At 34.8% G+C, this 19,223-nt stretch overlaps 2 protein-coding genes and 1 non-coding gene across 3 annotated transcripts; 2 read left to right on the top strand and 1 right to left on the bottom strand.

Moving 5' to 3' along the window:
- Positions 1 to 9,385: 9,385 nt before the first annotated feature.
- LOC145598044 (pre-mRNA-splicing factor SLU7-A-like) lies at positions 9,386 to 13,825 on the top strand. Its single transcript, XM_081654332.1, has 9 exons — positions 9,386 to 9,577; positions 9,942 to 10,105; positions 10,213 to 10,325; positions 10,913 to 11,335; positions 11,795 to 11,930; positions 12,041 to 12,340; positions 12,444 to 12,660; positions 12,893 to 12,996; positions 13,508 to 13,825. Exons 1-9 carry the CDS (start codon positions 9,562 to 9,564, stop codon positions 13,649 to 13,651), a joined length of 1,617 nt encoding a protein of 538 aa, XP_081510458.1. The 5' UTR covers positions 9,386 to 9,561; the 3' UTR covers positions 13,652 to 13,825.
- Positions 13,826 to 14,128: 303 nt separating this feature from the next.
- On the bottom strand, positions 14,129 to 14,202 carry TRNAT-AGU (transfer RNA threonine (anticodon AGU)). Its single transcript has one exon. It is a non-coding gene; the product is annotated as a tRNA-Thr (tRNA).
- A 2,414-nt stretch (positions 14,203 to 16,616) lies between these two features.
- Positions 16,617 to 18,722, top strand: LOC145596544 (11S globulin seed storage protein 2-like). The gene is made up of 4 exons (XM_081652722.1): positions 16,617 to 16,917; positions 17,046 to 17,317; positions 17,638 to 18,078; positions 18,333 to 18,722. Exons 1-4 carry the CDS (start codon positions 16,617 to 16,619, stop codon positions 18,720 to 18,722), a joined length of 1,404 nt encoding a protein of 467 aa, XP_081508848.1.
- The last annotated feature ends 501 nt before the right edge of the window (positions 18,723 to 19,223 follow it).

Genomic DNA, 19,223 nt, shown 5'->3' with positions numbered 1-19,223 from the left:
GTTATTTGTAACCAATACTGTTTGAAAGAAAGTTCAGCTGTCTAGGTGAATGCTCTTAATCACTTGGATTTGCATAATCTCTTTTCTACATTAACAAATAATTATCACGAGCAATAAAAGATTAGAAGCCATCAACAATTTGGCCTTATTATATTATATTATATGTAAGCTAAAAAGCCAAACAATTATTTATACGATAATTGGCGGATTTTGTTCATAAGATTCCTGATTAAAGCAGATTTAATTATTAAGATGAATTAATTTAGCTGTGATTTAAGTAGCCAATTGAGTCTTTAATTGCAAAATTAATCTGTTCTTTTGCGTCTTTATAGAGGGGCCACCATGCAAGACATGCCCACCCTGATCATACTCGCATAGCAGCCTGCCAATTATTGTAAAATTTCCCTTTCTTTTCCTTTCTTTATTGTTAATGATAAAGGGTAGGAAAATTGGGAATTGTTATAGGTTCATTAATAAATCTTCTCCGAGGAAAAAATATACTGCGGTATTTGAAAATTCAGATTAAAGAATAATGATATTTATTTTATTTTGCATTTTTATTACGGAGTATAAATGTCTGATGAATTCTATTTCTTGTCCAAAAAAAAAAGGAATTTTATTTAAACTTATTTATAGTAAGGAGAGTTGTCTTTTGTACAGATTATCTTAATCCGCAAACTAGACATTTTGAGAGTTACAAAAAAGTTAAAGTATCCTCACTTGAAGAGTTAATATCATAATCACAATGTAAGAAGGTGTGATACTAACATCTTTACCACTAAGGCAAACTTAGCTTGATGTATGAATTTTTTGATAACGAATTGGATTTAGACAATATAATAATCAAATGAAATAATTTGTATTCATGGTCTAGGACTTCACTAATTTAAGAAATGAAAATAAACCAAATTTGAATTGACAATTGAAATGTATTTCGCTTTAACATAAGATTATTAAACTAACAATCTAAATTAGTTACTTCGTATGTATGAGTATGAGTGAATGACCGACCTCATATAATTCATCATAGTTATAGATCTATAAACTTCACAAGCACAAAAAAAAAAAAAAAAAAAAAAAAAAAAAAAAAAAAAGGAAGACATACGTCTTTTGACAGAGAGGATGGCCTTTCATATAAATTAAAGTTGGTAAACTATTTGGGATAAATTTTTATAATTGACACATTACTTTTTACATGTTTTTAGTTACAGAAAACTCTTTATTTTTCTTGATTTATTTCAAGTCTCTTATTTTTGTAACTTCAACTTTTTTTTCTTTTCAATCATCATCCTCGCTATTTTGAGAATTATATACGTCTCTATTTTTTTAACTTTTTTTTTTTTTTATAGGAACTTAGGTACTGATGGGAAAAAAAATTCTATAGTGGAAATTTTGTATTTATATTACAGGGTTAATGAATTACTCCCTCCGTCACTAAATTACATTCCTATTTTAGCATTTATTTCTTACATAATAGAGGAAAGTAGGAATGTAATTTAAGGACGGAAGGAGTAAATTTTAAGAACATAAAGGGTTAATGAATTAAATGACTAATGTGATTAAATTGAAAGATGGAAGGAGAAGAGGAGAAGGTTAATAAAATCAATTGTTGAATTAGTGGAAGTTATAGAATATAAAGAGCTATTGAGAAAAAGTGGGGGAGATGGAAAAGTTTTTTTGTAAACCTAAGAAAATAGAATGATTCTAGAGAAAGGTTAAGGGGGAGGAGGACATGTGACAACTTTGGTTTGTGTTTTTTAAATAGATATATATATAGATATAGATGTGTAAATTATAGGATTTTTGATTGATTAAATAATGAGAGGTGTGACCGTGTGAGATTACATTCACATGTGTTTGTGAGAAAATAATGTAAATCTCATAATTGCGACTTTTGGCCAAAAATTAATGGCAATATTTACTCGACATGTTAACACAATTAAAATCAACATAAATACGTAGTTGTTAACAGAAAATCAGGAAAACAAAAACTCATTTTAATATAATAGTCAAAATAAGCAATCATCCCACATTTTACGTAGTTTTTGATAGATTAGAGAAAAGTACAATATTGACACAAAACCAAATATGCACACAACACGACGTTTTGCCATCATTCTGTACTGCACTTTGTGGATGCTAAATGCGTTGAATACAAAATTGCATAATTTTACTTCACTAACTTTCTGTTTTTTTTTTTTTTTTTTTTTTGTTTTTTTTTAAACATGAGGTTAATAAGCAGAATAAAGGAGTACAAACTAGATAAGTTTGTTAAGCTACTCAACAAATACACAAAAAACCTTAAGAAACAACATTCCACGCTATAATGTCAAATTGAAAAACCAAGTATATACCTTATTAGATGCAGATCCCTATTCCCGTTGAGTTTGGGAAAAGAACGAAAGAGTAAATAACTCTCTGTTATTGGTATACAATAAGTCAATAACTAGAACTCAAAAGACATAAGCAACAAATAAAATGAGTACGAACATAAGATGGCCAAAGGTGTAACATAAATTGATTCACGTAGGTGGCGGCAAAAAGACCTCACAACCAATCAACCAAGGATATATACAACCTACAAAAGAAAACGAATAATTATAATTAAATCATTGAACAAAATATAATATTAAATTTAAAATTATCAATAATTATATAGATTTAATTAAACGAATTCGAATGTGTACTCTAAGTGCAATTAAGCCCACAGAGTTGTAGCAAATATGTATTGCCACGGGGACCCAAACATTCCGACTAAGACAGTATGCTGAACCCACACAGAGACCTACGAAAAAAATATAATTCATAAGTCTAAATGTTAAAAATCCAATATAAAATTATAAAAACTCCAATTAGTAATATACAATCTTTACCAAAGAAAAGGTGTTGCAGAAAATTCCCTTCAAAATGAAAGGCAGCAAAAATACCGGAAGAAACCAGTATACTCCAAGGAATATTCAGACTACCAAGTAAAAAAAAAAACCCAAGTTAGCACAGCAAATCATGAAATACGAAGCGCAGGGCAAACATTTAGCAGCTATCAGCAGTTCTAACAAAGAGAACAACATAAACAATATGCATTATATATAAATCTCTTGTACTTGAGGAAAAAGTGTACATATAAATCTCTTGTATTTGAGGAAAAAGTGTACGCGTCTAGGACATGAGCAAAAAAAACAACAGCAAGAACAAATTAAGAAGACAAAAAAAAGTAGGTATTACTGTATTACCACTTACTAGCCATCAAAGTGAGAAGCGAAAAAACAACATGAACAATAGAGATCGTTCAGAATTAAGCTTAAGAATCATTGATGAAAACGAGCCATCCTAAAGTTTCAGTATCACCAGCAATTTAGGACAGTATACTGATAGCAAATATCATACCATGATGACAAATTACATCCTCTAGAGTCTAGACACTTTGCATTGAACATAGTTTTGTGACTTTGTCACATTTCAAACCTATATATGTTACCTTGACAAAAGTACAAAGTTGGATACAGTCACAAATTCGAGTGAAAAACATGCAGATTCAAAATATGTTCCATGGGAACACTATAATAAAATTAGACATGAGTGGTTCATGATACGATTATTGACAGTTGAAAGACGTTTAGAAGTGCTTTTCATGATGCAAAAACATACATACACATTCCAGTTTGACTTCTAACACAATTCTATACTTTGTAGTTCTCCATATTCATTTCTCTAGAATATGTGGTTCATGGGAATTGAATGCCCAAGTGAAATATAAAGTAATGATAGGTATTAAGTATCAGAGATATTCTAATAGAGACTACGACATGGAAAGGATGAAATAAAAAGTTGAACATAATAAAATTCCAACATAACAATGAAATCCCCTTTGTTTCCCTGAATTTACCTAAATTCCCTTCTATTCCTCTATGTTAGCTAATCAACCACTGAGTATGTTACAGCTACAAGAATTTTTTTACCTTCAACACTTACCCCTTCACCTCACCTCACTTTAACATACTTATGTTTCAGCAAACAGCATTGATAATCCAGAAGCCGGCAAACTGGCTATTAGAGCGAAGTAACTAATACTTAGATTTCTAAATTAATAGTACAATCACTTCAATATCAAAAGCAGAACAAATTTAGGATGTGACTGCAGATTGAAAAAGGATAGTACACAGCATGGGGAAAAAGGATAGAAATCTCATCATTGTAAAGTCAAAGTATTATACAAAGCAAAATCAGCTACTTCAGCAACAAAATTATCCAAGTTACAAGAGCTCATCACTCTTCATTTACCAAAGAACTTGTTTTCTAAACAAACAATATGACACTTTAAAATGATGAGATTTCATGATTTGCTGTAAACCCAATTGTTTAGGTCAAAATTCCTTTATATTTTTCCCTCCTACATCAACGAAAATCAGATTATTTAGTTAATCAAAGAGCCAATCTTTTCTCTATAATTTGCGGTTGTTAGTGTGAGTTACCTCAGTCCATTACACAATTTGCTCTGACGTGGATGTACAATTTTATTTCAAGGTACAAACGTGTTTTAAAGCTTGATAATTTGTATAATACACTCTAAAAACATAAAATTTTATTGAATTTGAAACTTACTACGAAGTCAATGAAGAAAGAAGAATTCCCCTGTAGATCACTTCTTCGACTAATGAGCTAATATTAGTCTGCACAATGCTGAGCCAAAAGCTGTTTTTGTTTTTTTTTTTGTTATTATTTTATTCTATTTAACAACAAAATTCATAATAAGACCAGTTAAATAAGGCACATACTAGTAAGATACCTCAAATTAGAGACAACTCTCTGGTCAGCTACTGACTTGTTTTGAAAAAAACAGATAAATACAATAGGTTAACTCTGACTAATTTATTCATGCTAGCTACTTAAACAATAGGATATAAAATGACAAGGTATACTAACCATCATGGCTAGTGATGTCAGCAATGGAACAAAAAAGGCAGTAACACCTAAAATTATCAGCAAGTCAAAAGACTTGAATCGACATGCAATGCAGTAAATCACATTAAAAAATTCATTTATAAAATTATTATCAATATATTTGTAAGAAAATTTTATATTTTTTTTCTTACTGACCTGTTTGGGCGTAATTTTATAACACCTAAACAAATACAGCAAAGCTGATGTCTTCACCACAGCAGATACACTGTTATAAAAACAAAAAAATTAACAAAAAATTTAACCTTAATGTAATTCAGTAAATATTTAAATAGAATTTCATACTATACCTACAACCCAGAAGTTGTACAAGACAGACAAACTCTGAACTTGCTGCTGAGAAGTTTACAAAACTTCTTGAAATGGTTGAAATGATAGAGTCACTGAAGTCAAGCAAGATTTCAGTGTATATTTTAACATACAAAACAAAAATATTTAAAATATATAAAAATAAATAAATAAATAAAAATAATATACCATAAGACAGTGGAGTAGACACCACATCCTACAACCAAGAAGTCCCAGGGATGACGCGGCCACTTTTTCAAAAAAGTAGCAAGTAGTTCATTGGGAACACTCTTGTTCCAATTACCAGAGGAAGTACAAATAGTCTTAGTGGCCAGCATCTTACCTGAAATTACTGTAACGTTTTTTTAACGAGAATCCTTATACAAATTACTCAAAATGGTTTCATGTAATTTGTTAGTATTTTATAAATGATTTCACGTAATAATTTGTTTTTAAAAGAATTTACACAGTACATTAAATTTCAAAAAATAAAGTCATACGACATTTACAATTGACAATTAACTGTAAAGACAACAGATTTAACAATATCAAACCAGAATTAATCTTAGAAGGGTTAAGAATCAAAATTCATAGATATAACACTTCGTTACATTCTTGATTCGTTGTTTTATATTACTTTTCGAGTAGATCCGTCACCGCTACATAATTTTATGAGATTAAAAATTCATGTGTTGATTTTATAACTTTATTCCAAGTAATAATCAATCGTAATCTCGCACAATTAGAGACTCTATTAAACGCAAATGAAAAATAAGTGCGTACCAACAAAAGTTTACACACTGATATGTCTTGATAGTATAAAGACCATTTTTAAATTTTGCTAGAATAAAGTAAATCTATATTATAATAAAATATTTGACACAAAAATCTCAGATTATGGCAAACTTGCAAGACATATCATAAAACCATATAAATGCAAAGTCTAAACATGACTCAACCAAACATCCATGTCTAACGGTCCAATCTATATTACTAGAACCAAATAGATAATAGTCACTTAATATAAAACATCGGTAGTTTCTACTTGCTATTCTGGGTAATGCAAACATCTATATAATTGGAGACTCATGACAATAATCGAAAAAGTAAATAATTAAATTAATACTTCCTCCGTTACTTTTTAGTTGACATGTTTCTTTAGTCACGTTTGTCAATGCACTTATTAAATCATTAATATCTTTAATTATTGATAAGCAAAAATTATGAAAAGTTGATATTTTAAAAGTATATAAAGTGACGAATCTAATAAGGTCCATGACTATATTTTTCATTACGTATAAAGCACAAAACATGGTCAAAGAGAGGTGTGTGAATAGTGCTAAAGTCAAAACGTGCCAATTAAATAAAAACGGAGATAGTATAGTACAACATACATATGTGCTACATTAGGTTAATGTTGGATAAACGTTTGTGTAGCACTAACCAAAAACATTTTTATTCAGTTTTGGCATTAGTGATACCCAATTCTTCGGTTTCTCACCCAATTAACTCTCCTCCCTCATTTATTTTCCCGCCAAACTCATCCATTTATCAGTGAGAAGAAAAATCAAGCAATTCAACGCAACTACTCACTAATTCAAGTAATGTCTTAACTTAATTTTTAGTTCATGATATGTTGAATTCATTTTAAGGTTTTAATTTATAGCAATTAACTTAATTAGATATTCAATTCAGGGTTGGACAATTTTGATTTCTAGGGTTTAGGGGTGGAGATGAATTGGGGGTTTTGCTTATTTTGGCTTTGGGATTGGATTCATTTGCATCTAATACTTTCAATCATTGACTTGGAATTACCAAAACAAGAATTAGGGCCCGTTCACTTTAGCTTAATTTTAGTTCAGTTCAATTCAGTTCCAATCAATTCAGTTCAGTTTATCTCCTAATTATCTTCTCTCATTAAATATTCATTTCAGCTCAGTTTAGTTTAGTTCAGTTCATTTCAAATCCAATTAATTCAGTTCAGTTCAGCTCTGTTCAGTAAATGTGAATAGGCCCTTAGTCGAGGAAAGCTAAGAATATAAATATATTGATATAACAATTTGGCACATTCTCAATTCGTGTCTTATACAACTTTTTGAATGGATCCGTCGCAGCTTCATAATTTTATGAGATTGAAAATTCTTGTGCTGATTTCACCCGAATCCGAGTCATAATCAATCCACAAAAACTAGGGACCATATTAAGCGCAAATAAAACCTTATCTTTCGAATGAGTTATAAAAATCTCGTCTTTCGAATGAGATCGAAAAAACCTTTGTCTTTCGAAGGAAACGGGTAACCAGCTTTATATTTAATAGCCCCACAAAAGATTATCTTATTATGCGATAATAAAAAAGTCATTTACCGATTAAAAGTCATTCTTCGTTTATTCTCGATAATTTTTCTTGTAATTATAAATTTAAATTTGGTAAAACTAATTTTAATTTAGATTTTTCTTTAAAAAATAATTATTTAATTTAATAAAAATAATTAAAGTCAACAAAAATATTTTAGTTCAGTTAATAAATATAATTTCATTTGAAGAAAAGTACTTGTAGAGTTGTAGGGGGAGTTTGGCACGAGTGATAGGGATAAGGAGGATAAAAGAACAAGGATGGAGGATTAATAGGTGGGATAAGGATAAAAGTGATGTTGTCCTTTGTTTGGTACGAATTGAGAACTATACGGGGATAAGCAAGAAATTTACTTTAGTACCCTTACTCGTATTTCTCCTCTTTCATCCTCTTTTTCTTCATTAAGGGTAAAAATGTATTTTGTCTTATTAATTTTATCCCTATCCCTTATACCACCTCCCCTTAGTTATTATTTTGGAGGGATAACTTGCATTTTTATCCTTATTCTCACCTCCTTAGTTATCCCCATCCCCCTTAAACAAACAAAAGAATGTTTAAATCCCCTTCATATAAGGAAATTTTTTGACATTTTCTATCGGGAAAAACGCCTTGATTCACTTTTGCTACCGTTTTATTTATTTATTTATTTATTTATTTTTTAAAAAAAATTTGCTACCTCCTAAATGGGAGTTTGTTAAAAATCACTACCCATGCCTTACACCGTAACAATTTCCGTCAGTGGGGCCAAACCACCGTCCAGCCACCCTCTCCTCAACTACCACCCCTCCCCCTTGCCAGCGGCCAAAACTACGGTCGGCGCCGGTGTTGGGCTCCGGCGACCCCACCCCCTCCCTTTCCCCCACCTATGAAGCTAATTAACCCCCCTTCCTTTTCCCCACCACGAAGCCAACCCCCACCTCCCTTTCCCCCACCCACCGAAGCCAATCTCCACCGAATTTAAACCCCCTCCCCGTTCCCTCCACCGGAATCGATCCCTTGGCCTTCTCCTACCCTTTTCGGCCACCGCTGACCCTAAACCACCACCCCAAAACTATCACGAGCGAAACTTAAAAACCCGTTAAGGGTGGTTTTAGGGTGGTGGTTTAGGGTTGGGGGTGTCGGTTTTTGGGTGGGGGAAGGGGAGGGGGGTCGCTTCCGATGGGGGGTAACGGGGAGGCCATGGGGTTGATTTTGGTGGGAATTGGCTTCGTGGGTGGTGGGGTTGGTTTCGTGGGTGGGGGAAAGGGGGGGGGGTTGACTTCGTGGGTGGGGAAAAGGGAGGGGGGTGAGGTCGCTGACAAGGGGGAGGGGTGGCAGTTGAGGGGAGGGGGTGGCAGTAGGGTGGCTGGGTTTTTTTCTTTTAAAATAAATTTTACGAAAATCCTAACGAATTCCGTTAAGTGGTAGTGATTGTTAACAAACTCTGATTTAGGTGGTAGCACATTTCCTTCTTTTTATCCTTATTCTCCTCTTCTTAGTTCTTATCCCTCCAAACAAACACCTAGTAGTACTTGTAGTTCGGGCCTATTCTCATTGACTGAACTCAGCTGAATTGACTGAACTAAACTGAAATGAATATTTTATAAGAGAAGGAAATTATGAGCTGAACTGAACTGAACTGAAATGAATTGAGCTGAACTGAATTGAACTGAATTGAGCTGAACTGAGCTGAATTGAACTGAATTTCGACGTAAGAGAATATACCCTTCTCTTAAAATACATACATATTTCAAGACTTCTATTATAGCCTTTAAAGGCCCAAGCCCATTTCAACTAATTGAAATTTTTTTAGATAAGGAAAATCAAAGTCGGTTAAGAAAAATAAAAAGAGAAAGCCGCCGCGTCATTGATCGGAAACCATAACCACAACCGCAACCTCAACCTTCTCCTCGCTTTTTCTCTCCTCAATTCTCCACTTTTGCCGGAAAATTTAACGATTCATTGTTTCATCCAATTAGCCAACAATGGCGACTGCTTCAGGTATGATTTCGACAAAATTATCGAATTCAATTTTATTCTAGGGTTTGATTTCTCATGCTTTAGGTTAGATTCGATGATTTAATTTTTTTTTTCTAATTTAAATTATTTTAAACCGTTAATTAATGATTGTTGAGGTTATATGATTTGTTAATGTTGATTTATTGAGAAATTGAGTGATTGTTTGGGGGTTTGTGAATTGAATTTGGGGAAATTTTTAATTGAGTAAACTGGAGCTGTTTGTGAATTAAATTTGGGGAAATTTTTAATTGATTGAACTGGAGTTGTCTGTGAATTGAATTTGGGGAAATTTTTAATTGATTAAACTGGAGTTGTTTGTGAATTGAATTTGGGGAAATTTTTGCAGTGGCGTTTAAGTCTAGGGAAGATCATAGGAAGCAGCTAGAGTTAGAGGAAGCTCGTAAAGCTGGGCTTGCACCAGCAGAGGTTGATGAAGATGGAAAAGAAATTAATCCTCATATTCCGCAGTATATGTCTTCTGCTCCTTGGTATCTCAATTCGAATAAGCCGGTACGTTTTGATACTTTTATAATTAGGGTTTCTTTTGTTGATTGCAATGGGTGGTGTTGTATAGAAGATTCAGGGACTAACATTTTATAATTTTGGTGGGTTTTCAGAGTTTGAAGCATCAAAGGAAGTGGAAATCGGATCCGAATTACACGAAATCGTGGTATAACAGAGGTGAAAAGGGCTTCCAGGCTAATAAGTTTCGGAAGGGTTCTTGTGCTAAGTAAGTTGAGCCTGCGAATACATAATTTTCTAAATGTGTGTGTGCGAACGCGTTTGCTTATCTGTTATATATTTTTTTTTAACTAATCATATGTACTTGAACCTGAGGATTTCTACTATTCTAGTGTGTTTTGAAACTTGCCATTGATGACAAAATAAGCGAAAGTTTTAAAATCAGAAGTTAGTTTGGAACTTGGAATTAATGAGTACAATTAAGTGGGAAGTGTGGAATTGAATGGATTTTTCAATGTTCTATACAATCTTAATTTTTGGTAACCATCTCAAATAATCCAGAGTCGGCAGAGTAAATTTGTTAGAATTTCTCGAGAAAACTATGCACATTCTATGCGGAATTTCTTTATTTCTAACTCATCTAGAGATCTATCCAACATGTTTTCCAAAACCTGGGATTAGTTCATATTATGCTGAGGACTTTTCTGTATAAGTTCCTTTTATGCTGAGTATGTAGTATCTATTTTATTTCTTATAAGAGTTTTTCCTTGGTGTAACTACCTCTATTGGTGTCTTAATCGTTGAAAAAATATGAATCTTTTTCCATGCGATTAAAGTTTACCGTGTTCTCTGCAGTTGTGGTGCCATGACCCATGATGCAAAGTCTTGCATGGACAGACCTCGAAGAGTTGGTGCAAAGTGGACAGGGAAACACATTGCACCTGATGAAATAATAGAGGAGTTTGAGCTGGATTTTGACGGGAAACGTGACAGATGGAATGGTTTTGATCCTGCGAGTTATGCCTATGTTGTTCATAGATATGAGGCAAAGGAGGAAGCAAGAAAAAAATACCTGAAGGAACAGCAATTGAAAAAGCTTGAGGAGAAAAATAAAACTGGTGAAGAGGGTGAGGCTGATGAAGATGAAGATGATGAAGAAGATGATGAAGATGCTTTGAAGGTTGATGAGGCCAAGGTTGATGAGAGTAAACAAATGGATTTTGCAAAGGTTGAAAAACGTGTACGTACCACTGGTGGAGGAAGTACTGGAACTGTAAGGTAAGATTTGTGATCTCCTTATTCAGTTGAGGAGTACATAACCCAGGTTAAGTTATATTGGATAGATATTGATGTAACTTTTCCCAAACATATTAAATTTGGATATGTAGCTAATATTTCCAGATGGAGAGTAATTAAAATGGCAAATCATATGAAAGTGACTAATTAAATGTTCCAAGTTTATAAATTTTAACCACCAAGACATGTAAGTGTGTAGTACCTGTCTGCCATTTAGCCTTTGGCATGTGCTCATATAGCTCTGTTAGGGGCTTCTCTACTGCTCAAAATTAGGTGGTCTCACTTATAATCATCCACTAGCTTGAAATGTTGTTGGTCTGCATAGCCACTGACCTGAAGATAAATTAGAAGCCCTACCTTTGTAGTCTGTAATTACACTTGCTTTCTGCAGTCGTTGCTTATAACTTGATGCTAACTTGGGATTTTTTTTCTATGATTTAGAAATTTGCGTATCCGAGAAGATACAGCCAAATATTTATTGAATCTTGATGTCGATTCGGCCTACTATGATCCTAAAACCCGGTCCATGCGTGAGGATCCTCTTCCTGATGCTGATCCAAATGAGAAGTTTTATGCTGTAAGTGCTTTAAAGAATTTTGTTTAAACTTGTCAAATCCTCTCATGTTTAGCCATTTCTAATCATATCCTTTGCACTGGTTTAATTTTATAATTGTAATATTTGTGTAGGGTGATAATCAAAATCGCCTCAGTGGCCAAGCTTTGGAGTTCAAGCAGCTCAATTTACATGCTTTTGAGGCATTTGACAAGGGACAGGATGTGCATATGCAAGCAGCTCCTTCCCAGGCTGAGTTACTTTACAAGAACTTTAAGGTCAATAAAGAGAAGTTGAAAACCCAGGTGAAGGATACTATAATGGAGAAGTATGGCAATGCTGCAACAGAAGAGGAGATTCCGAGGGAACTTCTACTTGGTCAGAGTGATAGACAAGTTGAATACGATCGTGCTGGCCGGATAATCAAGGGGCAGGTATTATATTCTACATTGCTGATGGGTGAAGCTAATTTAAATCGTACTCGCTTAGTTGTCTGTTAGCTTATTACATGTCTTAATTTTGTTGTGCCATTGATAGGAGATGGCAGTTCCCAAGAGTAAATATGAAGAAGACGTGTATGCTAATAATCACACAGCTGTTTGGGGGTCATGGTGGAGTGATTTCCAATGGGGCTACAAATGCTGCAAGCAGACAATTCGAAACAGCTATTGTACAGGTGCTGCAGGGATTGAGGCTGCAGAAGCATCAGGAGAGCTGATGAAAGCTAACATTGCTCGCAAAGAAACTTCTGAAGGTTTAATATATGTGGCCATATTTCATCTTTTTTAATCGGTTCCTCAGGAAGTGTCTAGTACTCTGGATCTCCCCTTTCCCTCTATCTCTTTGCTGATTTGTTCCTTGTAAAGTATCTGGCCATGAAAATAGTAATGTCTTTTCACATAAAGATTGATGATGCCATATTGTTGCACTAGTTGACTTATCCTTCTCTATTATATGCTGATTTGTGTATTTGGCCATGAAAACAGAAAAACCGGAGTCTACTGAAGAGAAAAGGCTGGCTACTTGGGGTACAGAGGTGCCTGAAGATTTGGTTCTGGATGAGAAGAAACTTGCTGAAGCTATTAAAAAGGTGCTTTTTTGATAATTTCTGAAATTTTATGATTTTCTCAATTGGATTTGGGAATGATAGAGAATTAGACACTTAAATCACATGCAGCTGTGTCCTTGGCAGAATTTTTGTGCCTTTTGATTACATTGAATTTATGAGTCCTGTCTCAATCTCTGATCTACCCAACATGCTTTAGTTTTTTCGTTTTGAAAGGACCTAAATCAGCCTACATACAAAGAGTAAACTTAAAATCCACTCCCATAGTTGGGGAGGGCTTCTAAGCAATAATTGTTCCTGTCTAATAGAGCAATAATGAATTCATGTTGGTTCTTCTTTTAAATCTCATTTTGGTACAATATTTTTTAACAGGAGGTTTATAAAGTACCCAATGAGGATTTGTTATAGTCGTATAGGATAAGAACACTTGACTGGCAAAGACTTTCTCAGTCTTGTTTAGCATTCTCAAGAGTCTAGATTTCGTGATGTAATGTAATGTGTATATGTTCTCACTTGTCCTTTATGTCTTGCACAGGAAAATGCAAAGAAGAAGGAAGAGAAAGATGAGCGGAAACGAAAATACAACATTAAATATGACAATGATGTGACACCAGAAGAGATGGAAGCTTTCAGAATGAAGAGGATCCACCACGATGATCCTATGAAGGATTTCCTGTGAGGCTGTACTCTTATAGCCCTATAGAATATAGATGACATTTGTACCCGTAGAATTAAGAGCTTCCTTTCTAGTACTCACGCTGTTTGTATATACTAAACAAAGTATTTGACGTCGCTTGTCAATGTCATTTGGGAGATTTTTGTTGTTGCAATAAAATTTGCAAAATTATGTGTATTATTGTTCCCTCTGTTGTTTGTACACTATCTCATGACATCATGTAGTATAATTCATATTACCTCTGGCCTACAAATTTCGCTTTGGCTGCTGTGTTGGTTGGCTGGTTGCTATGTGCTTATGTTCTCTTTTCTTTTGTGTGATGAGCAAATAATATTGTTCATTTTCTTCTTATGGGGTAAGTATCATAAGGCTTGTAACTTCATAATCTGCTATATTCTATCACTACATATTTTGCTTTCCTTTTCTCTAGTTTAAAAAAAAAAAAAAAAAAAAAAAAAAATAAGACCAAAAAAGTTATAATGCTCTCGTTGAGAGTCGAACTCAAGACCTCCCGCTTACTAAACGGGTGCTCTAACCAACTGAGCTACGAGAGCTTGCTGAGATTACTTTGGGACATTTGAATATAGTTATAATAATCAGTCATATACTTAAACTAGCAGCAGTACAGATTGAATAAATTACACACCATGAAGCTAAGTTACATGTTCCTAAAACTCTTATTTAACTCAGCTCGAAAACTAGCAATGAATTCTTCAGCTCTCGCATCGATCCCCAACACTGATGTCGTCGATCCAAGAGATGTAGCACCAACATGACTGTTCCCATGAACGTTGTCAATCTTGTCACGAACTTGCATGGTTAATTTTGATGATGAAGAGGAAGGATAAGAAGTTTTGAAGAGATTATCTATGTATATAGGAGACTCTACAGGAGGAAACTTGTATTTTTTGTACAACTTCTTTCTTTTGAGGGCAGTACGCCTAGGAGACAAATATAGACGAGTTTTGATATTTGTCTTCCTAGGCTTATTTATCACTATAAGCTTCTTTGATCCATTAGTGATTAACTTGTGCAATAGTTTGGTGGTCTTTGTGAGCTTTTTCCACACCACCTTGCTCATTGCTTGGAGTTGAATCCGCCCTCTTTTTAGTCTAGAGCAAGACATGATCGAGAGAGATCAACTATGTAACGACGACAATTTAGTATGGAATATACTAGGTAATATTTAAGGTCGAAATTTGAAGAGGTTCAGATGTATGTAATCTCGCTCGTGACAAGGAGAGATAGAGATGTTAGATTAAGTTTTTGTGCTTGTAGATATAGAGATAAAGAGTGAGACATTCCTAGGAGTATAAATGGATAAGTAATTTAAGTAGGCTAATGCGGGAGACTATTGCCTAATTCTAACGCTATATGTGAGGTTGATGTCTACGTAACTAGGAATAAAATTTTCAAAAGGGAGTTTTTTTATTTTTTTATTTTTTTTTAATAACATTACTAGAATGTTCCAAGTGGACACAAATTGTGTATCAAAATATTCTTTAATAGCTTGAAAATGAAGCAGCAAGTTGCATCACTTACCAAATTCATCATATTCTTCTTATGGTTGAAATAAAAAACAATGTGAGACTCAAAAGTGCCATAGTGGGCAACTGGCTATAAACAATATTGATATAGTTTTATACGAACTTATGACATCATATATGATGCAGTAGTGAGCCAATAGTTTTGGTAGATGAAGCAATGCATGGTCAAGGTAGCAAACACATGATGATGAGGGGTGGAAATTCAAGGGTTAGTAAGATGGTTCCAACCATAAGATCAGTCTTCTAGGAACTCTTGGAAAGCATGGCTTAGGTAGGAAGGCAAGGCAATGCAAGGCCAATCCATGGCCTGGGATCGATCACAAGGCCAAGCCAAAGCATCAAAAGGCACCTAAAGGCAACATTTGACATGGCTATAATAGGGTCAAGGCATGAATGAGATGGTTCCGGCCACATAGTATATATGACCGTACCATTAATTGATCATATAAAGGCTCGTGATTGTAGCATATATATCTCAAGATTACAAATATTGTCTGGAAGCACGTACCACCACACTGTATGGAGAGGAAAAAAAAAAAACCTCGTGGTGGCCTGGAGTTAATAACGAAGGCAGGCATAGGTTGTAAATGGGTATATTGTCAGCTTAAGACAAAGTAAACAGTTCCAACCACCCAAATGGTCTATCGAGGTGTTTTGGGTCAATAGAAAGCACCAAAATAGTTAATTGAAAATGTAAATGTATATGTCCCTTAGTCAGCAACATAGAGGCACATGGTGGCCTAAGTGAATAATAGGATACATGTCTATAATCAGCTAAATTGATAATTATGAGACCAAGTATATAATTCAATTTCAATCGTATTTGACCAGGTAAATAGGGTGACCATCTAATTTGCCTGTATCGATTGGTGAAGTCTAAATTGTCCTTGCTTAACAACGTAGTAAAACTAGCTCCTTCAAGTATATCATTATATACGGTCGAACTCTTATGTCAAATAACAAAATCCATGTTACAATAATAAAACAACAAAGTACAATTTTCCTATTAACGTGTGGCACTTCATTCATTACCATTTACCAAACCTAGGACAAAAACATAATAATAAACACATTTCAAAACAACTCTACATTAAACTTAAGGCACCTTGCATGTTTCATTTGGAATGTTGTGTTAAACTTATGCTAGCTTCAATCAAACCTTAAGCCAAATGTACGATAACAAACATAACCATGCATTTTGAGTTTTTGACACCTCTTTGGCCCCATATTTTCATGCAACACCCACGTTGATGCACCACCTTACTAACACAACTACATAATTTCTGCACACCCAAATACTATGTGGCAAAAATGAACCGTTTTTCATGCTTATAAAAGCAACTTTTACACTCACTCTTTTATAACATAACATATAATTTCCTCTCTACTCTTCAAATTATTTCTAAGTAGTGTTTTTAACTATGGGTGGCACTAAGATACTTGTAGCACTTTCTCTTTGCCTCATGGTGTCTTCCGCCTTGGGGCAAGGCCGCTCTCAGAAGAGGCTGAGCTACCAAGCTCAGCAATGCCGGATTAACCGGTTGACCTCGAGTGAGCCGAACCAAAGGATTGAGAGTGAAGGAGGGTTGATTGAGTTGTGGGATGAGACTGAGGAGCAATTCCAATGTAGTGGTATTCATGCTATGAGGGTCACTGTCCAACAAAATTCCCTTGCCCTCCCTAACTTCCACCCTTTCCCTCGCCTCGTCTACATCGAACGAGGTATTTAATTTTCCACTTTTACCTTCATTATTTTCGAGACAGAGAGTGTATTTATCAGCTTAATCTTTTGGTTGAGTTGATCTTTTAACATTTATAACACATTTACGTGTGTTTATCATGAAATGCAGGTGAAGGAATCTTGGGAGTGACCTTCCCTGGATGCCCAGAGACGTACGACTCATCAGGAAGACAAGAAGAAAGGATCCGAGGTGATGAACAAAGAGAATTTGGGCAGCAGAAAGACCTCCACCAGAAGGTTCATCGCTTCACACGTGGTGACATCATTGCGATCCCTCCTGGTGCTGTTCACTGGTGTTACAATGACGGAAACGAAGAGGTCGTTACCGTCATTGTCAATGATCTCAACAACCCATCCAACCAACTTGACCAAACCTTCAGGGTACACTACTATAACTCTATATTAACTTTTACTAGAATTACTCTCTGTCACTTTACTCTCACATTCACTATATAAATTGTTCGACCCTCCCTATTTTATAGGGGTGGAGGGCGGGACAAGAAGATATTAAATACTATTTTTGTTAATTATTATGTACAATCTTTTGATATTATTTATGCGACATACATTAATTTTTCAAAAGTTGCACATACTAAATAGTTAACGAATAACGAAGGTAGTATTTATTATAGTGCGAGTATAGCTATTTTTTTTTGTATTTTTTTTTTATTATTATTAATAAAAAATGTTGTTGTGTATAGTCATTCTACTTGGCAGGCGGAGTAGAGAGGTCATCCGAGCAAAGAGGCAAACATACTCAACAACAGTTCAACAACATCTTTAGGGCCTTCGCCCCTGAGCTACTGTCCGAGGCATTCGAGGTGTCAGAGGACTTGGTAAGGAAGATGCAGCAGACCGAAAACCGAGGCCTTATCGTAAGGGTGGACAAAGGTGAGATGAGAATCCTCAGCCCCGGAAGCGAGCAGGATTACGATGATGAAAGGCGAAGGAAGTACTTAGGACTTGATGTTAATGGTTTGGAAGAGACTATTTGCACCATGAGGTTGCGCCACAACCTTGACAACCGTAGGGAGGCCGACGTTTACTCCCGCCACGGTGGAAGACTCAACATCGTCAACGAGCACAAGCTCCCCATCCTCCGACACTTGGACATGAGTGTAGAGAAAGGAAACATGTTCCCGGTAAAATTGCTTATTTAATTGCTAAAATTACATTCAAATTTAATTACATGCAACTAGCTGAAAAAAGTTTATCAGGTGGCAATTTTGTAAATAAATCAACCAAAAAAACCCTATCCATAACATGACATGATTGACATGCATTTTTCGTAAATAAATCAACAAATTAATACTGGGGCTACCTACACTTAAGGTTATGTAATTTTGGGTAGAGGTCGAGTTTTGGTCTAACTATACTTATTACATATGTGATGCAGAACACAATCTACTCCCCACACTGGGCAGTTAACAGCCACAGCGTGGTATACGTGACACGAGGCGAGGCACACATCCAGGTAGTCGGAAACAACGGGGAGAGCGTGATGGACGACAGAGTAAACGAAGGGGAGATGTTTGTGATCCCACAATACTTCACAGTATCAGTTAAGGCAGGAAGCAACGGGTTCGAGTACGTGTCCTTTAAGACAACAAGCAGCCCAATGAAGAGTCCTATGGTAGGATACACCTCAGTCTTAAGGGCAATGCCAGTCCAAGTTTTGACAAACGCGTACCAAATCTCACCTTCGGAAGCACACCAACTTAAGCACAACCGCGAACATCAGACTTTCTTTCTCCCTTCAAGAGGAGGAAGGAGCAGGAGGTTTTAAGCCAAAGAATGGCTAGGTTATGTATGCTACTTTCGAGCTCGATGATGTATGGTAGCATTTTCATGTTAGTTCTTAGTGTAGTACTACTACCTTTGGTTCAATGTGCTTAGAGGAAAGGATAATGGAAGAGTAGAGAGACAAAGAGAGCTTCTTTTTGTTGTGTGAAAAGAGGCTTCTTGTACAATGGCAATGACATGCTTTAGAATAATGGTTTGTAATAAAAATGAGGTTTCTCACTTTTTTAATGCAAAGTTAATAATGTAAACTTTGGTTTTTGGTTTCCTCTTTACATTATTTCTCAAAATTATATTTTGAGTATACTACCTCTTCTCCAAATGTATAAAATTGACCATAAATTGTTGCTACTTCGTAGTATAAAATAATAGTCAACTTTCATCCTTAGTGACAAAAAAAGTCAAGTTTTAGAAAGTGTCCATACGACCTTATCCTTAATGTGTGAATAATGAAACTTGTGAACTTTAGGTTATTGGGTTACACAAA

The sequence above is a fragment of the Chenopodium album genome, chromosome 20 (genome assembly GCF_948465745.1).
Source record: "Chenopodium album chromosome 20, dcCheAlbu1.1, whole genome shotgun sequence".
Lineage (NCBI taxonomy): Eukaryota > Viridiplantae > Streptophyta > Magnoliopsida > Caryophyllales > Amaranthaceae > Chenopodium > Chenopodium album.
Note: the sequence above shows the minus strand (reverse complement) of the source record. Positions and strands in the feature narration are given on the sequence as shown.